Below are 19,553 nucleotides of genomic sequence, written 5' to 3'. Positions count from 1 at the left end.
TATAGCCAAAGAGTCGAAAAACACGACAATCAAAGTCAAAAACTCTTAGCCAAAAAGTTTGTTGCCGAAATTGTATCAAAGGGAGTCGGAGATTATCATCTGCAAACTTGGATACAAAATGGCCACCGAGGCAACCTATGACCCTCACGACCTAAGTGACCCCTTGAGTCGTGACCTTTTGAAGCCACACCCCTGGCAACCGGGACTCCACAAAATGGGCGGCACCCACTGACTGGTGTCAAGTATTCAGACACCTTGAATGTAAAAATAAAATGGAGAAGCAGGATCCCCAAAGTCCAAAAGCCGTAAAGAGACACGAAACATTAAATTTAAAATAAAACCGATTTACACCAATCTGTGTAATGGATGAGTGGGCGGGGCTTTAAGAGCCACATGACAAACGCTACACGCGGTTATTGTGCTCCCTGTCTTCCCATTACCGGCGGTCAGAAGTGTTCCCAATGGCCACTCTCATGCTGTTTCTCATCAGCTTTTAGACCTTGTTGTGAATATCAGGATTACGATGAAGAAGGACGAGGTGTGGAGTGGCCATTGTTCGCACATTTCTTTACTTTTTCTGCTTGGTTTCAACAAGTTAAAAGTGAAAAGGCGAAAAAAGAGACCTGACGCCATCTCGACTACAGCAGACACGGGTTCTTTTTTAGCATCTGGATTTATTGATTATGCCCCCTGCCACCCACAAGATTAAAAATTCTGAAGAGATTAAAATAAAAATTGACAGACTGAGTGAAAGAAAGCATCTTGTAAAGATCGAGGAGACTCAAGGGTCAGGTTCTGATAAGATGGTGTACCCGTAGTAAAAGATGGCATCTTTCAACAACTGACAGCTGCTGGACACGTTGTTGTTTTCGACCGGCACGTTGCAGCTCCCCATCCAGTCGTCGAAGAAGACGTCCTTGTCAAAGACATCAAACTCCAGCTTGTAGCCAGGAATCACCTTACCAAAGTCGAAGCTGATGTTCCAGATGGGGTTGTCATCCTCAGACACGTGTGGTGTCGTTTTGGTGGTGGAGCCGTATGACACTCGGACGTAAGCATCCGTTGCCCCGGCTGGGTCACCGCGCAGCCCGTTGGCTTTCCTCACATAGACCTGCAGGAATTTGTCTTCATTGCCGCTGCACCCATCCGGCTGGATCAGAAGGTGGACCACCAGGAGGAGAAGAAAGTGCCACCAGGGTTGAGAAGATGCCATGGTACTAGGAAAGGGACACAAAGGAATAATGCATTGTGAGGACACGAGGTAGAAAAAGCAACTTACTGTACGCGTTCAATCAAAAACTAAAGGCTTGATTGGTCCCGATACTTAGAAATTTGTGTTGGGAATGAAAGGACAAGTTTGGTATTTTTAGAATCAAAGTTGCTATATCGCCATCATGGTACACTTTATATTATGTTACTACATGAAATGGTGTCCTAAAGTGAGGCTTTTTTTTTTTTTGCAAATTTTAAAGAATGACCAATCCACTCTTGTATTCGAGAATGGAAGTGAGTGGCCTGGAGTCGATACATGAAAACAGAAGCCTTCAAACTTACCAAATACGTCGATTTTTCAAGAGTTGTCAACTACTGAGCCGCGTCTTGGAATTTTCAGATCCAACGAGTCCATTTCTGCAGCTTGTTTTGTTTACATGAAGATGTCATTGAGAGAGTTCCTCATTTTCTGCGTTATCTTTTGACGCCATTTTGTTTGGACAGCGGGCACCGCTATTTTGTGGATCTCACGTTTTTACGTTACCTATAACATCGCACAGCCAGTGACGTGCGGTGAGGTTCATGGCTGGTGACTCCTTCAGAGTCAGATTTACAAATATATGAACCCCAAAGGGCGGCACGGTGGCGCAGTGGGTAGCGCTGCTGCCTCGCAGTTGGGAGACCTGGGGACCCGGGTTCGCTTCCCGGGTCCTCCCTGCGTGGAGTTTGCATGTTCTCCCCGTGTCTGCGTGGGTTTCCTCGGGGCGCTCCGGTTTCCTCCCACAGTCCAAAGACATGCTGGTTAGGTGGATTGGCGATTCTGAATTGTCCCTAGTGTGTGCTGGGTGTGTTTGTGTGTGTCCTGCGGTGGGTTGGCACCCTGCCCGGGATTGGTTCCTGCCTTGTGCCCTGTGTTGGCTGGGATTGGCTCCAGCAGACCCCCGGGACCCTGTGTTCAGATTCAGCGGGTTGGTAAATGGATGGATGGATGGATGGATGAACCCCAAAGAGTCGCTTATTGACTATTCAGTTAGCACATTGACTACTGGTTATGTTTCATATCTCATCAGCATTCATTACACACACACACACACAGGTAAGCTGCACTGTGACGCAGTGGTAGCGCTGCTGCCTCCCAGTTAGGAGACCCAGGTTCGCTTCCTGTGTGGAGTTTGCATGTTCTCCCCGCGTCTGTGTTTGTTTCCTCCGGGTACTCCGGTTTCCACCCACAGTCCAAAGACATGCAGGTTGGTTGCATTGGCGATTCTAAATTGTCCTGTGTGTGTGTGTGTGCCCTGCAGTGGGCCCTGTGTTGGCTCGGATTGGCTCCAGCAGACCCCCGTGACTCTGTAGTTAGGATATAGTGGGTTGGATAATGGATGGATGGAAGATAAGGCGCATATTTGGATAAGAAAGAACGTTACGTTTATAGCGGCGAGAGAGCGCATTTGCTCCTCACCCTCCAAGTGTTCTCAATTTGCTGCTGCAATTCCACAATTCACACTCATTCAATACAAATGAAAGTATAGAGTGGTGTACAAAAAAAACCGGATTTCAATATTGACCTTAGTTTGATGCTTTAATCAATTTTAATATAGACCGTTCAATTACTTGCCTGAAGAAGGGGCCTGAGTTGCCTCGAAAGCTTGCAAATTGTAATCTTTTTAGTTAGCCAATAAAAGGTGTCATTTTGCTTGGCTTTTCTCTACATTCATAATGGCTAAAACGGTACAACACCCTAGTACTATAGACCGTTCAACAAAAGGATAACAAGAAAAGCAAAAGAATATTTCATTTAAGGTTTTTAAATATTGGATTTTTTTTTTTCTTAGTCTGACCCAATTTTTGTTATAAAATTGAAAGCCGTTTATGGTCTTACCTTTATTTGTACATGAAGTCCATGCGCCTATCCTTCTCCACGAAAATCTCCGTCACTTTCTTGTTAAAGTCCTCCTTATTTTCCTTAAGTTTTCAAAGTTTTAAATCTTCCGTTTTGGCAGTCAGTCGGAACAAAAAATAAAAATAAACGGAGCGCTGCAGTGCACGTGACTTTCTGATATCGCTAACTTATTGGCGCCTCTGCGGAGAAGAACAATGAGCACCTGTTGGGCTCACATGCGCCCCCTTCAGGCCGGCACGGTATTGTCTGCCTCGCCTTGTGCCTTTTCACTGCGGCTTTATGTCCGATCAGCAAGACTAAAAATGTCACACACTTTTATTAAAGATATTAGCCCGACTGTGGAAAGTCATGGTGTATAATAAATGTGTCTGCAAACTGTATATTGGCGACATACAGAGAGACAGTATCAGGCACGCGCCAATCGCAGGCATCAACCCCGTCAGTGTGTGAGGAGATCGCGCAGCCCGAGGTGAGGTGTGTTTCGTTGCTGGCACACCTCGCGTTTCTCCGCTGTATTTGAGCAGGAAATGCGCCAATTCAGCGATTTTGACTATAAAAATGATCAATATTATTGGAATCATACAGAAAACAAATTCATAGCACAGACCAGAGGACACATTTATTTTTTGTTATCATTATTTGTTTTTTTTTTTTTTGTTTTTTTACTTTTCATGATGACTGCCTCCCCTGACCGCACGTCCCAGTCATCAGCATTCTTTACACACACACAGGTAAGGCGCATATTTGGATAAGAAAGAACGTTATGTTTATAGCGGCGAGAGAGAGCGCATTTACTCCTCACCCTCCATGTGTTCTAAATTTGCCGCTGCAATTCCACAATTCACCCTCATTCAATACAAATGAAAGTGCAGAGTGGTGTACAAAAAAAAATCGGATTTCAGTTTTGACCTTAATTGAAGTATTTGTTTTTAACTCTCCTGCTTTAATCAATTTTATATATCTATCTATCTAATCCAGACTGTTCAACAAAAGGATAACAAGAAAAACAAAAGAATATTGTATTTATGGTCAAAATTTAGTTTTTAAATATTGGATTGTTTTTTTTTTTTTCTTAGTCTGATTCCATTTTTTATAAAATTGAAAGCCGTTTATGGTCTTACCTTTATTTGTAAAAGAAGTCCATGCGCCTATCCTTATCTTAAATCTCAGTCACTTTCTTGTAAAAGTCCTCCTTATTTTCCTTTAGTTTTGAAAGTCTTAACTCTTCCGTTTTGGCAGCAGTCAGTCAGAACAGAAAAATAAAAATAAACGGACCGCTGCGGTGCACTTGACTTTCTGATATCGCTAACGTACTGGCGCCTCGGCGGAGAAGAACAGCGAGCACATGTTGGGATTACATGCGCCCCCTTCAGGACGACACGGTACTGTCTGCCTTGCTTTGTGCCTTTTCACTGAGGCTTTATGTCCGATCAGCAAGACTAAAAATGTGACACATTTTCATTAAAGATATTAGTCAGACTGTGGAAAGTCAGGGTGTATAATAAAAGTCTCTGCAAACCTTATATTGGCGACATACAGAGAGACAGCAACAGGGACGCGCCAATTGCAGGCATGAACCCCGTCAGTGTGTGAGGGGAGAGCGCAGTCCGAGGGGAGGTGAGGGTCGTCACTGCTGCACCTCATGTTTCTCCGCTGTATTTGAACTGGAAAAGCGCCAATTCAGCGATTTTGACTATAAAAATGATCAAAATTATTGGATTCTTACAGAAAACAAATTTATAGCACAGACCAGTGGACACATTTATTTTTTATTTTATGTTACCATTATTATTTTTTTTTACTTTCATGATGACAGGTTGCCTCCCCTGACCGCACGTCCCTGGTTGTAAGGCACTATGTAACTATGATTGATAATTACAGTTCTTGACTTTATGTTGTATAACACTTTACACAGTGCTTTTTTATTTTTATAACAAGGCACTTTACAAAAATAAATATCCATCCATCCACTTTCCAACCCGCTGAATCCAAACACAGGGTCACGGGGGTCTGCTGGAGCCAATCCCAGCCAACACAGGGCACAAGGCAGGAACCAATCCCGGGCAGGGTGCCAACCCACCGCAGGACACACACAAACACACCAAGCACACGCAATAAATAAATAAGCCGACTATAACTTTCTAAAGCACAAGGCACTATATAAAATGCATGATATTGAACTGTATTGGAGCAGTGCTTGTTGTGTAAGGCACTTCATAAAATGTATTTTAATATTTTTTATTTTATGTAATCTAAAAGACTTTGTTGTGAAACTTTCTGTAAGGCACTATATAACTAGAATTGATCAAAAGTTGTCTTTATGTCGTATAGCATCTTTCACAGCGGTTATTATCACACAGTGCTTTACAAATTGAAATATGTAACATATAGCCACTTATATCTTTCTAAACCACAAGGCGCTATATAAATTGACTAATAGTGCTTCCTTTCTGAAATATATTGGGAGAGTGCTTTTTGGGCAAGGCGCTATATAAAATGTGATTGGCTTTTCTTTTGCTTTCTACCTCATTCTGATACTTGCTGTAAGGCACTATATAACTAAGATTAGTTGTCTTTATATTACATAACACCTTTCACAGCAGTTATTAGCACACAGAGCTTTACAAATATACTAATTCTTTGCATTTATATAGCGCTTTTCTCACTACTCAAAGCGCTCTCCACACAGGGAGGAATCGGGAAGCGAACCCACAGTCTCCTTACTGCAAAGCAGCAGCACTACCACTGCGCCACCTGTGAGAATATATATAAATATAAATATGTTGTATCGATAAGTCAAACATAAAGCAAAAGGCGCTATATCAATTAATCTATTTATGAGCCATATTGGACAGTGCTTGTTGTGCAAGGTGCTATATAAAGTGTAATTGATTGGTTTTCTTTTTTATTTTCTAAAATGCCTCTTATTCTAAGGCATTATATAACTACTAGACATTAAGCCCGTTACAATAACGGGCGCTAGAACAGTAGTCCATAAACATTAGTAGGAACAGTCTATATTAAATGGCAGGGGACCTTTTACCTCATTAAATTTTTTCCGTAAAATGCCTGTAATTTTCTCAGACAGCAATACTGGCTTTGCTGTCCGTAATATGCGTTTAATTTTCTGTCACAACAGTGAGCAATCAGCAGATTCTCCCCAACAACTGATGTAATGTGCGCGAAAATAAATCTACTTTTAAAAGTCATCGTATTGTAATATCATGAAAATTCGTATATTTAGGAAAACCCCTTCAACGACTGACACTTTACACTTTACCGGGCCAAGCTTCTTAATCGCAAATCTGACATCCTCAGAGTGAACACTTGCACAACAATGGGGAAGCTGGTCTCCGCGTCTCAGTACCCGATTGGATTTTTCGTGTTTTCTGTTTTAGGTTTTACCTCATTTACCGAAATCCGATTGGATCTGCCGCGGGATATTTTATAGGTCCCGCCCTCTCTGTCTTGTGTGACGCGTCAGGCGGCCTTTGAAGCATCTGCTTTGAAGCGTCGCACCGTGCACCGCGCATGCGCACTTCACCAGAAGATATACATGGACACTGGACGCACACAGGGGTTTTATTAAAGAGGATTGCAGGACTGATCAAAAGTTGTCTTTTCGTCTTATTACATCTTTCACAGTGATTATTAGCACACAGAGCTTTACAAATATAAACAGGTAATATATAGATAAGTCAAACATAACATTCTAAAGCACAAGGCGCTATATACTTTGGCTGATATTGTTTCCTTTATGAATCATATTGGACAGTGCTTGTTGTGCAAGGCGCTATATAAAAGGCACTATATAAATGTAGGACTGATTACTTTTGGTCTTTATGTTTGTATTTCGACGTTTGCGGAGGTTCCTATCACGCAGTGCTATTCAATGAACTAATCGTTTTCTGAAGTTATTTATTTCATTACAGGGTCACAGAGTGCCCTGGCACCACTGGGCATAGCCCTGAATGGCATATCGGTCCATTGTTGGGGGTCACCCAGATAACCGCCCACCCACACTCTTTCAGACTGACCAGTTTAGAGTCACAGTCACCAGTAAGGTGGATGTCTTGGACTGTGGGAGGCAAACAGCAGCAGAAAGAGCAAAAATCCATAAAGCTGCCCCCGAGTCACAGGAGCTTTGAGTCTGCACCCCTAACCTTGGGGTCACCCAGTCTATCAATTTTGATTTAATTTGACTTCATTTTTTTTTTTTTTTACTTTTTGAAAAGCTCACTCTAACATAACAGAAAGTGCCTGCAGGTGGGTCACATAGCCATCGGTTAATGCCCCTGACAGCCCCCATAGCTGATGGCCAATGCCCACTTCGGTCACTCAGTCCCCCTTAACTTAACCCTCCATTGTGATTTAATGAGGTGCTAACAGGACTCACCTGGTCACTCGTGTGTCTCAGCCTCAGATAAAATGTCTGATGCCAGGCACTTGCCACACAGACCTTTCAAGTGAGTGTTTGTGCATTTGTCAATCAGTGACACCAAAGCTGGCACATGCCAAGTGGGTAAACAAATACAAAAAAAACATTGAGACAGGCAGGCGGCCAGGAGACCGAACAGCAAGAGCAACCAGGATCGAGCAGCATGGCACAGAGGGGACACTGGCAGAAGGGGGGGCAGGCAGGTCCTTGGGTGCAATGCAGGTGCCATATCTGACTCTCACTCAAAGCCCCCCAGTTTAGGAGACATAAAGGTTAAACCTAGGGGGCATTGCCTCTATATTCTTTATTTATCTTTTATTTGTTTACCCGTTTGGCATGTGTTTATTTCACAGAGCAGTGATGCCAACTTCGCTGTCACTGACTGACAAACACACAAACGCCCACTGAGAAGGGCAGGCAGAGCACTTGGGGCAATAAGTGACCACCGTCAGACATTCTGCATAAGGCTGAGACACAAGTGGACCTGTCTTCAATGACCAGGTGAGTCTCTTGAGCACCAATGGCACTGTGAATTACGGTGGACTGAGTGACCAAAGTGGGCATTGGCCATCAGCTGTGGGGTTTGTCACTGGCAATGACAACTGCAGACATTTTACGTTTCTGTTGCAGCCAACTTTACCGTAAACAATGACTCTAAATTGGGCAATCAGAATGAGTGTGGGTGGGGATGTGGGTGACCCCAACCAATGGCCCAGTCTGCCATGCCATTCAGGGTTGGCTCCTGTTTTATGCCCAGGGCTGCCAGGATTGGAATAAACCATTTAAGAAAATGGATGGGTAGATGAGTAGTTGATTGATTGTCTAGTTTGTAAAGCACTGTGCGATAATGATCAGTGAAAGGCGCTATACTACTTAAAGACTTAGGGCCGAGTCACATCATATTGCACTGAACTGTTTAACAGCACCTGCGGTGGGCTGGCGCCTTGCACCCTGTGTTGGCTGGGATTGGCTCCTGCAGACCCCCGTGACCCTGTAATTAGGATACAGCGGGTTGGATAATGGATGGATGGATGTTTAACAGCACAGACCATGACAGCACAGACAGAATGCAGAATTAAAATAAGACAAAGCTTTAGAGGATCATAAGTGGACAGGGAATAATTCAGATTATGAATCAAATGAATGAGGACCACGTGACTAATTTGTGAATAATAATTCAGTCTGTAATTCAATGAACAAGAAATGTACGACTCATTCACAAGTAATGGTTCAACTCACAATTGAAATAAATGAGAATTTTGTGGCTCATTCTCAGGTAATGATTCAGTTCCCAAACTGGGGATCATGAGACTCATTCGTGAATAATAATTCATTTCACAACTCAAGTGGATGAGAATGATGTGACGGATTCACAGGTAATAGTTCAGTTTGTGAATCAAATGAAAGAGGATCACGTGACCATTCTCAGGTGATGATTCCGTTCACAAATCAAGAATCTCGTGACTCATTCTCGGGTAATAATCCAGTTTGCCAATCAAATTAACAGGAAATGAGTGACTCGTTCACGGGTAATGACTCCTCTCACAAATCATATGAATGAGAATGGTGTGACTCATTCGCAGATCATAATTGAGTTTGTAAATAAAGAAGAATTGCGTGACTCCTTTGTGGGTAATGATTCACCTCATAAACCAAATGAACGAGAATCGCGTAGCTCATTCTCAGGTAATGATTCAGTTCACAAAATGGGGATCATTTGACTCATTTGTGAATAATAATTAATTTCGCAAATCAAGTGAATGTGAATCATAGGTAATAATTCAATTTGTGAATCAAGTGAATGAGGATCACGTGACCATTCTCAGGTGATGATTCTGTTCACAAATCAAGAATCCCGTGACTCATTCTCGGGTAATAATCCAGTTTGCAAATCAAATTAACAGGAAGTGCGTGACTCCTTCGCGGGTAATGATTCAGCTCACACATCAAATGAATGAGAATCGGTGGCTCATTCTCGGGTAATAATTCATCTTGGGAATCAAATGAGCAAAAATTGTGTGACTCGTTCATCGGTAATGGTTCAGCTCACAAATCATATGAATGACAATCTTGTGACTCATTGTCATGTAATGATTCAATTGGTGAATCAAATGAATATCGATCACGTGACTCATTCTCGGGTAATAATTCAGTTCACAAATCATGTGAATGAGAATGGTGCGACTCATTCGCAGATCATAATTGAGTTTGTAAATAAAGAATTGCTTGACTCCTTAGTGGGTAATGATTCAGCTCACAAACCGAATGAACGAGAATCGCGTGGCTCATTCTCAGGTAATGATTCAGTTCACAAAATGGGAATCATTTGACTCATTTGTGAATAATAATTAATTTCGCAAATCAAGTGAATGTGAATCATAGGTAATAATTCAATTTGTGAATCAAATGAATGAGGATCACGTGACCATTCTCAGGTGATGATTCTGTTCTCAAATCAAGAATCTTGTGACTCATTCTCAGGTAATAATCCAGTTTGCAAATCAAATTACCAGGAAATGCGTGACTCCTTCGCGGGTAATGATTCAGCTCACACACCAAATGAATGAGAATCGGTGGCTCATTCTCGGGTAATAATTTAGCTTGGGAATCAAATGAACAAAAATTGTGTGACTCGTTCATCGGTAATGGTTCAGCTCACAAATCGTATGAACGAGAATCTTGTGACTCATTCTCATGTAATGATTCAATTGGTGAATCAAATGAATATCGATCACGTGACTCATTCTCAGGTAATAATTCAGTTCGCAAATCATGTGAATGAGAATGGTGAGACTCATTCGCAGATCATCATTGAGTTTGTAAATAAAGAAGAATTGCACGACTCCTTCGCGGGTAATGATTCAGCTCACAAATCAAATGAATGCGAATTGGTGGCTCATTCTTGGGTAATAATTCAGTTTGTGAAATCAACTGAACAAAAATCACGTGACTTGTTCATGGGTAACGGTTCCGCTGACACATCAAATGATTGAGGATCTTGTGACTCATTGTGTGATTAAGGGTGATTCACTTTAATGATCAGATTAAGACCCCCCCACAGGTCCCTGGGTGACTTCGCTCCTTAACAGAGAGTGGCTCATACTTTATATAAAGCAGTGTACGGTCGTTTTATTCAGCGCGGTATTTCTCCCTTGTGATTACTGTACTTGACTCAATCGCTTAACCTCTGTCCCACTTAGGATACTCGATGATTTCATTCAATTTTAGGTAATCCCCCCCCTTGGTCGTTTTGGCGTGCAGACACTCAGCCATTTCATCGAACACCAGGGTGTTGGTAAAAAGCCCCCTTGCCCTGATTGGCCCCTGGATGTTCACCCACAATTCCCTGATGGCAGATCCACCCCAGAACACTGGTGTCAATTAACGTTTCTCTATCATGCATGCATTCTCATCCAATTAGTGTGTCACGAGTTCAACGATGTAATCACGACATGAATTAACCCTTTGTTCTCCGTTTCCTAATTGGCAATTATAGGCCTGTGCTAACTCTTTAAATTAATAACCATGGAGGACCCCGCCTGCGGTGGGCTGGCACCCTGCCCGGGATTGGTTCCTGCCTTGTGCCCTGTGTTGGCTGGGATTGGCTCCAGCAGACCCCCATGACCCTGTGTTTGGATTCAGCGGGTTGGAAAATGGATGGATGGATGGAGGACCCCGCAGCACAATGCTAATCAGCAATTGATCACCAATTTGGCATTGACTAAAATGTTCTTTTATGTTTTATGTATTTAATTGATAACTGATCGTGTTAATTAATCCTTAGTTTGACATTTTCGCATTGATTGATTGATTCATTCTACCTTGTGTCTCCAGTGTCCTCACAGTGTCTTCTCCTTTGTGTCCCTCGTCTAGAGTCATGTCACCTTCACAACCCTGGAGACACTTTCTTCTCTTCCAGGTGGTCTACCATCTGATCCAACTGGATGGGTTCCTCCTGTTGGATGGAAGCAATCAGCTGAAGGTGGTCGTGAAGGGAGCCAGGGGGCTGCACGGCGACCCGGCGGGTAAGACAGACGCTTACGTCAAAGTATCGTACGGCTTCACTACCAAAATGACGCCTTACATCGAGGAAAATGACAACCCAGAGTGGAACCACAACTTCGATTTCGGCAAAGTCGTTCCCGGCTACAAGCTGGAGTTCGATGTCTTTGACAAGGACGTCTTCTTCGACGACTGGCTGGGCCGCTGCGTGGTGCCGGTCAGTAATAACAGCACTGAGAGCTGCGCTTTGGTGGGAGGGGGCACATTGCACTATGGGTACTCCATCTTGTAACTGGCTGGCCTACAAACTCAGAAAGCCTTCCATGGAAGACGCCCCCTCATGAAATCTTTGAGAATTTGATGTCATTTCTTCGAGATTTTAGTCTCTCTAATGGCAAAGTGTTGAATAAATTAAATTTAAATAGAAGAACCCGTGTCTGCTGTAGTTAAGGACGGCTGAGTAGGCGCCAGCCTAGGGGGCGCCACAACCACTCCTTTAGTATTTTCTGCCCTTCCTGCTTCTGGAGATGCGTGGCAAACCCCACCCGCTTGTCAGTTTCATATGTGATGGTGGGGATGCCAGTCTCCAAAGGGGACCCCCCTTTTCATTTATTTCAAAGGGGACATTCGTCAATGTCACTTACCAATCTGACCACATGGATCTAAAATGGAGCCTCACTTTTGCCTTAGGGGGCGCAATGTACCCTTGAGCGGGCCGTCCCGGGTGGTAGTCGAGGTTTATCAACTCTCTGTGTCTTCTCATTTTTTCTTCTTCTACTTCTTGATCTCCTAGGTCTCTTCCTAGTGGCCCTGATAGCCTGCCCACTGTAACAGGTAGAAGGATAACATGGGGGCTCACCCTCCAGTCCGACCACCCACCTGCTGGCCTAGGGTACCCCTGCTACATGACATGGTGCCCCACTTTGTTTTTCCACTGCAGAACTCCTCCCGTGAGCAGAAAGTATGAAGTCCTCTTGATCTCCTGTTCTATAAATTAGGGCCTCCTTCCATAACTAGGTGGTATGGCTGATGAAGGTGATGGTGGAGTGAGGATGAATATCATCGGGACACACACACACCACTATGGCTCCTCGTGGCCCAGCTGTTATGATTTGGAGTCCCAAACGTAAGAAAAAGGTTATGAAGCCTCAATAAAAAAGACCCAAAAAAGCAGCCCAGATAAAACCAGCCAGTCCCCAACTGCTAGCTGAGGCACTGGCCTAAACTAGGCCCAAAATGAAGAAATAAAGAACAAATGAACAAAATAAAAAAAACAAGATTTAAAACAGAAATGATTTATTTACTAAAAAAAACAAAAAAAAAACAAGAATAACAAAAAATGATTCAAAAGGCTGGGCAGCTCGGTGGCGCAGTGGGTAGCGCTGCTGCCTCGCAGTAAGGAGACCTGGGTGTTTGCTTCCCAGGTCCTCCTTGTGTAGAGTTTGCATGTTCTCCCCGTGTCTGCGTGGGTTTCCTCCCACAGTCCAAAGACATGCAGGTTAGGTGGATTGGCGATCCTAAATTGTCCCCTAGTGTGGGTGTGTGTGCCCTGCAGTGAGCTGGCACCTTGCCCGGGGTTTGTTTCCTGCCTTGCACCCTGTGTTGGCTGGGATTGGCCCTGTAGTTAGGATATAGCGGGTTGGAGGATGGATGGATGGATGGATGGATTCAAAAGGCAATCCCAAGTAACTAAACCTCATTACACAATCCACAGGCAGGACCCCAGAAACGAGCGAGAAACATCCAGAAAACAGAAACAGATCAAAGAAAACGCCACTAAACTCAATGACCCGCCGCTGAGTCCTTTCCTTTTGTGCTACTTATAAAGCCAGAGGGAGAAACCAGTGGGTGTGGCGTCAGGATGGCCACGCCTCCTGGGGCTCCACCCACAAGGCTGCATGTTGCGACAGGATGGAAAGTCATTTATTGCCAAGACTGGAGGCCTGGATGGAAGGACAGATGAGCTGGCCAGCTTGACGAGGAAACGTCTTCATGCCTGGCCGTGTGGTATGGCGGCTCCAAATAGAAGGCCAGTTTTAAATAAATTTAAAGAGGGGGGGGGCGGTAGTGTGGCCGCAGCGGTTCTTGGGCACGATGTGGGCATGGGCGCTTCCACACTGAAGTGCACAGGTGCTGGATCGCCCGTGTCTGTGATTGATGCCGGGAGCTGCTAATCGCCACACGTGTGCCACGTCCCCATTATAAACAGGAGAAGCGCGAGTGTGGAGGGGGAGAGAGATTGGAAAGAAAACAGAGAGCGGAGGTTAAAAAGGAGAAAAGGCAGAAGGCTGGAGAAGGAGACGCTGCAGGAGCGAGTGAGCGAGTGAGAATAGGCTCGCCGATGGTTACAGGCAGCTGGGGTGTATGGCCAGGGGCACAGGGCTTGGGTCACTCCTGCTGAGTTCTTAAAGAGGAGTCGGAGGATTGGGAGGGTGAAGCACCCTGGTCGCTGGGGGAACCCGAGTCTCAGCGTGGCAGAGCCCTACGGAGCCAGCGGGTCGGAAGGCCACCGGACCAGCAGGAGAAAGTCAGCTCCCCTGGTGCAGGGCCCGGACGGATGAGAGCCGCCAGCTGAAGAAGGCACCGGGCTTTTAAAGAAGGGCCTGCTTCCAGCCAGTGTTTTAACCTCAATTTGAATGCAGTATTTATTGGATTATTTTAACCTCCGGGTGGCACGGTGGCGCAGTGGGTAGTTCTGCTGTCTCGCAGTTAGGAGACCTGAGGTTCATTTCCCAGGTCCTCCCTGCATGGAGTTTGCATGTTCTCCCCGTGTCGGCGTGGGTTTCCTCCCACAGTCCAAAGACATGCAGGTTAGGTGCATTGGCCATTTTAAATTGTCCCTAGTGTGTGTGTGTGTGTGTGTGTGTGTCCTACGGTGGGCTAGCGCCCTGCCCAGGATTTGTTCCTGCCTTGCGCCCTGTGTTGGCTGGGATTGGCTCCAGCAGACCCCCGTGACCCTGTAGTTAGGATATAGCGGGTTGGATACTGGATGGATGGATGGATTTTAACCTCCACATTTTCACTTGTTTTTAACGGATTCTTTATTCCTTGACGTCATTCATCGCACTGCACTTCATTTGAACACCTTTTGTTTCCGTTTCGGTGTCCTCGTTGTCCAGCGGAGCAAAAACCCGCATCGTCACAGGCCGGAATAACATAATCGGTGGACCAGCGGATGTGGGAAGCCGGTGGCAGTTCCATTCCCCCCTTTACAGCAGGTGGTCTTATTGCGATATCCCAGTTGGGGCGCACATGGGGGAGCTTGGGAGTCGGAGTTTGGAAGTGCAACCCCGTCGGAGTCCCTGAGTGCCAACAGAGGGCGCTGTGAGGGGAGGACCTCCCTACTATCTCTATGCACGTTGTGGCACCAGAAGCATTCCCGTGTCCAGCTTGAAAAGAAGACCACCGCCACGCATCAAATAAGTCAGAGTCGGGAGGCAGCGGGCAACACTCGGAAGGAGGAAGAAAAAGTTTGTTTTGTTGGAAGGAGGATTTTGGAGTTTAATGAATATCTTTTATTGAAGCCTCCAAGTGTCTTTGGTGTAACTGGTTTCTGAGACCACTGGTTTGCCTCCCATAGCTGGTGACTCTAAGCTGGCTCCATATAAGTGAGGGCGTGATATTCCCCCTTCATCGGGGAGGCGCCCCACCCTGGTTTGGCTCCTGCCTTGCACCAAGTCTTGCTGGGAATGGCTGCAGCTCATGTGACCCTGAATTGGGCTGACTGGGCTTTGACATGCAATGTTGGGTACAATATTAATCATGGCCACTAGAGGGTACTGTAACCTGAACTTATTGGGTTGCTCCCATATTCTGTCTTTCTTTCTTTAAGACCCTTGGGTGGTCTTTATTGGTTCAGCATAGACAGACCTCTAGGATGTGATGGTCGCCAGGGCCACTAGAGGGCACTGTAATCTGACTTCACGGAAATCCCCCTAGATGCCAGCACTGGTACTGCAACTCCATACTTGGACTTGAGATAACATTCACTTATTCCATAAGGCACTATAAAAACAGGGTGGGGGGGAGCAGGATTTGACAGCCCCCCCAGTCATGGGTTCAAATGGGTCCCTCTAGATGCCAACCCTGGTACTGCAGCTTCTTCTTTAGTGCTCTTGGCGTGGTGTTTGTCAAAGGAAGGTGTTATTAAAATAGTTTGTTTAATAAAGGTAGGTCAGGGCTGTTGGGTGCAACATTAATCATGGCCACCAGAGGGTACTGTAACCTGATCTTATTGGGTTGCCCCCATATTCTGTCTCCTTTCTTTTAGAGCCTTGGGTGGTCTTCACTTTATGACAGTGCTATATGAAATGGTTTATTGATTCAGCATAGACAGACCTCTAGGATGTAATGGTCACCAGGGCCACTAGAGGGCACTGTAATCTGACTTCACAGAACTCCCTCTAGATGTCAGCACTGGTACTGCAACTCCATACTTGGACTTGAGATAACATTCACTTATTCCATAAGGCGCTATAAAAACAGGGGGGGGGGGGCAGGCAATAGGGTTTGACAGCTGTTAGAATTTCTACCCCCCAGTCATGGGTTCAAATGCTGGTCTCTTGACTGCCAGTGTGTAATTTGTTCTTTATTCCAGGGTGTATTATTGCTTTTGCTCTGGTTTGCCTCCCATAGCTGGTGACTCTAAACTGGCTCCATATAAGTGAGGGCGTGATAGTCCCCCTTCATCGAGGAGGCGCCCCACCCTGGTTCAGTTCCTGCCTTGCACCAAGTCTTGCTGGGAATGGCTGCAGCTCATGTGACCCTGAATTGGGCTGAGTGGGCTTTGACGTGCAATGGTCACTGAGACCACCAGAGGGCTCTATGACTTGACTTAGCAGCACTTCACCCAAGTCCGGGAACTTCATGGTGGTCTCCTCTCAGGGAACTGCAGTGTCACCCTGTCTGGACAAGGGGGTCTCTTGAACCAAAGTCATGTGGAGCCAATCAGCTGCTTAGCACAACAAAGGCCATTCGACAACACTGGTCTTTAAGGGGGTCCTGTCAAATGGCACTTCAGATTTGTCACTTCTACCCCCCAGACCGGTGGACGTTGAGAATTGGAAGACTTGAGTGCAATCATCCAGCAGGAGGGCCACATCCACCATGGCAGGCAGGTTCATTTTAGGAAATGCAGATTACACCATCCAAGCAATGAGGGTGGGCATCAGCCTGCAGAGAGAGAATCATGTGGTCACATAGATTGGGGGGGGGGGGGTCTGAACGGGACCCCTTGGTTTGTATGAGGGTGAGTGTGGCACTCATAGGGACTTTAATGAAGATCTTTTATTGAAGCCTACAAGTGTCTTGGGCTTCACCGTGTCTTTGGTTTGCTGCACAGGGACGCCCCCTGGTGGTCACAACTTCCATGAAGGACGGATTTCAGTTTTTGATTTTTGCCAAACTGGACGACACGCTGTGGCACCGGAAGCATCCCTGGGCATGACTCGAAAAGGCAGGCAGCAGGCGACACTCTAGTCTAGTTCAGGGGTGTCCAACTCTGGGTATGGGGGGCCGCAGTGGCTGCAGGTTTTCATTCTAACCCTTGTGGTAAAAAGGCGCTATATTGTGCCCGACCTGACACAGACTCACACTGAGGCACGTGTAAAAGCACAAAGACTTTTATTTTTCTTCACCTGTGGGGTGCGTCTTCTCTATGAACCCCACAGGCAATACACAGTCCCAAAAACACTCGAGACGAGACAAACACTCCTCTGGCACCATCACCACCACCTCCCGACTCTGGCCCTCGAGTGTTGGCTGTCTGGCCCCTTTTATAATTCGCCCTGAAGTGCTCCAGGCGCTTGATTGGCTTGTCCCGGGTGTGGCACATACGTGGCCCACAGGGCCACAGGAGTCCCAGCTACAGCACCCCCTGGCCGTGCCTGCGGGAACCCAACAGGGCTGCATCCAACTGCAGTGGCTGCCCGAGGCACCTCTCCAACCCAGGGGGGCGGCCATCTAGTGTCCAGGGGGAGGTATTGCACCATCCAGGGCTGCTCCACCTGAAGATACAGTGCAGGGGTGTCCCGCCAGCCGCGTGCCACACCATCTTCTTAATTAGTGAGCTGTTTTTGCTGCTGATTAACTTCTTTTGCCTTCGTTTTAATTGACGTGACTCAGACCCCTTAGTTCAGGGGTGTCGAACTCTGGGCCTGGTGGGCCGCAGTGGCTTCAGGTTTTCATTATTATCTATCTGCTACTTATTATTTATGTTTATCTTTATACTTTGGTTTTGTCATTTGGTGTGCACAGCAAAGAAAGAATTTCATTGTACAGGGAAACGTCTTTCCTTACCGTGCACATGACAATACACTTTGAACTGAACTGACCCTTGTCCTAATTAGTGACCCGAATTCACTGCTAATGAACTCCTCTTCCCTTCATTTTAATAGCCCTGTTTTTAGTCAGACCTCTGAATTGATTTGTTTCTTCATTAAATGGCAGCCAAACAGAAACGAGATGTAAAACAGATGAGCAGCTAAACTGGAACGTCAAACTCCGGCCAATTTCATTCCAACCAATCTCTTAATGAGACGCGGATTCTCGCTGTTAATTAAACCCGTTATTTAATTCTATGGCTTGTTGCTGCTCTCATTCTGCCACAGCAGACATCTCCATGACTGCTGATTTTCTGTTTTTTCTAAGAAGAAAGATGTTTGGGTGACCTGAGAGAGCAACTTTACTGAGATCTTCACCTTTCTTTATTTTCAGATATTGTGTGATGGGCACAGGTGAGCTGGTCATGTGGTGGCTGGTTTTGTGTCTCGCTAATTAAAGAAAAAGAAACAACTAAAGGGCTGGAGTCAAGTTAATTAAAACTATCATCAGAGGTGACTGTGCAGAGGGTGCAGACCTCTAAATACCTGGGAGTGCAGCTGGATGATAAACTGGACTGGACTGCCAATACTGATGCTCTGTGCAAGAAAGGACAGAGCCGACTATACTTCACTAGAAGGCTGGCATCCAATAAGATGCTGCAGATGTTCTATCAGACGGTTGTGGCAAGCGTCCTCTTCTACGTGGTGGTGTGCTGGGGAGGCAGCATAAAGAAGAGGGACGCCTTACGCCTGGACAAACTGGTGAGAAAGGCAGGCTCTATTGTAGGCACGGAGCTGGACAGTTTGACATCTGTGGCAGAGTGACGGGCGCTGAGCAGACTCCTGTCAATCATGGAGAATCCACTGGAGCCACTGAACAGGATCATCTCCAGACAGAGGAGCAGCTTCAGAGACAGACTGCTGTCACCGTCCTGCTCCACTGACAGACTGAGGAGATCGTTCCTCCACCACACTATGTGACTCTTCAATTCCACCGGGGGGGTAAACGTTAACATTATATAAAGTTACTGTCTGTTATACCTGCATTGTTATCACTCTTTAATTTAATATTGTTATTATCAGTATGCTGCTGCTGGAGTATGTGAAGTTCCCCTTGGGATTAATAAAGTATCTATCTATTTATCTGTCTATTATATAGCGCCTTACCATTATATCTATCTATCTATTATATAGCGCCTTACCATTATATCTATCTATCTATTATATAGTGCCTTACCATTATATCTATCTATCTATCTATCTTTCTATCTATCTATCGACTTACTATTCTATCTATCTATTATATAGCGCTGTACCATTCTATCTATCTATCTATCATATAGTGCCTTACTATTCTATCTATCTATCTATTATATAGCACCTTACCATTCTATCTATCTATCTATCTATCTATCTATCTATCTATCATAGTGCCTTACTATTCTATCTATCTATTATATAGCGCCTTACCATTATATCTATCTATCTATCTATCTATCCATCTATCTATCTTTCTATCTATCTATCGCCTTACTATTCTATCTATCTATTATATAGCGCCTTACTATTCTATCTATCTATCTATTATATAGCACCTTACCATTCTATCTATCTATCTATCATATAGTGCCTTACTATTCTATCTATTATATAGCGCCTTACCATTATATCTATCTATCTA

The 19,553-nt window shown here is 45.1% G+C and overlaps 2 protein-coding genes across 2 annotated transcripts; one reads left to right on the top strand and one right to left on the bottom strand.

Moving 5' to 3' along the window:
* Nucleotides 1-654: 654 nt before the first annotated feature.
* On the bottom strand, nt 655-7,672 carry LOC114647365 (perforin-1-like). The gene is made up of 2 exons (XM_028796061.2): nt 7,509-7,672; nt 655-1,217 (listed from the first exon to the last, which is right to left on the bottom strand). The coding sequence occupies exon 2, from the start codon at nt 1,211-1,213 to the stop codon at nt 782-784; it is 432 nt and encodes a 143-aa protein (XP_028651894.1). The 5' UTR covers nt 1,214-1,217; nt 7,509-7,672; the 3' UTR covers nt 655-781.
* A 223-nt stretch (nt 7,673-7,895) lies between these two features.
* On the top strand, nt 7,896-11,982 carry LOC114647366 (extended synaptotagmin-1-like). The gene is made up of 2 exons (XM_028796063.2): nt 7,896-8,051; nt 11,424-11,982. Exons 1-2 carry the CDS (start codon nt 8,044-8,046, stop codon nt 11,842-11,844), a joined length of 429 nt encoding a protein of 142 aa, XP_028651896.2. The 5' UTR covers nt 7,896-8,043; the 3' UTR covers nt 11,845-11,982.
* Nucleotides 11,983-19,553: the final 7,571 nt, after the last annotated feature.

Source organism: Erpetoichthys calabaricus, chromosome 2 (assembly GCF_900747795.2).
Source record: "Erpetoichthys calabaricus chromosome 2, fErpCal1.3, whole genome shotgun sequence".
Classification (NCBI taxonomy): domain Eukaryota; kingdom Metazoa; phylum Chordata; class Cladistia; order Polypteriformes; family Polypteridae; genus Erpetoichthys; species Erpetoichthys calabaricus.
This window is presented reverse-complemented; position numbering and strand designations above follow the sequence as displayed.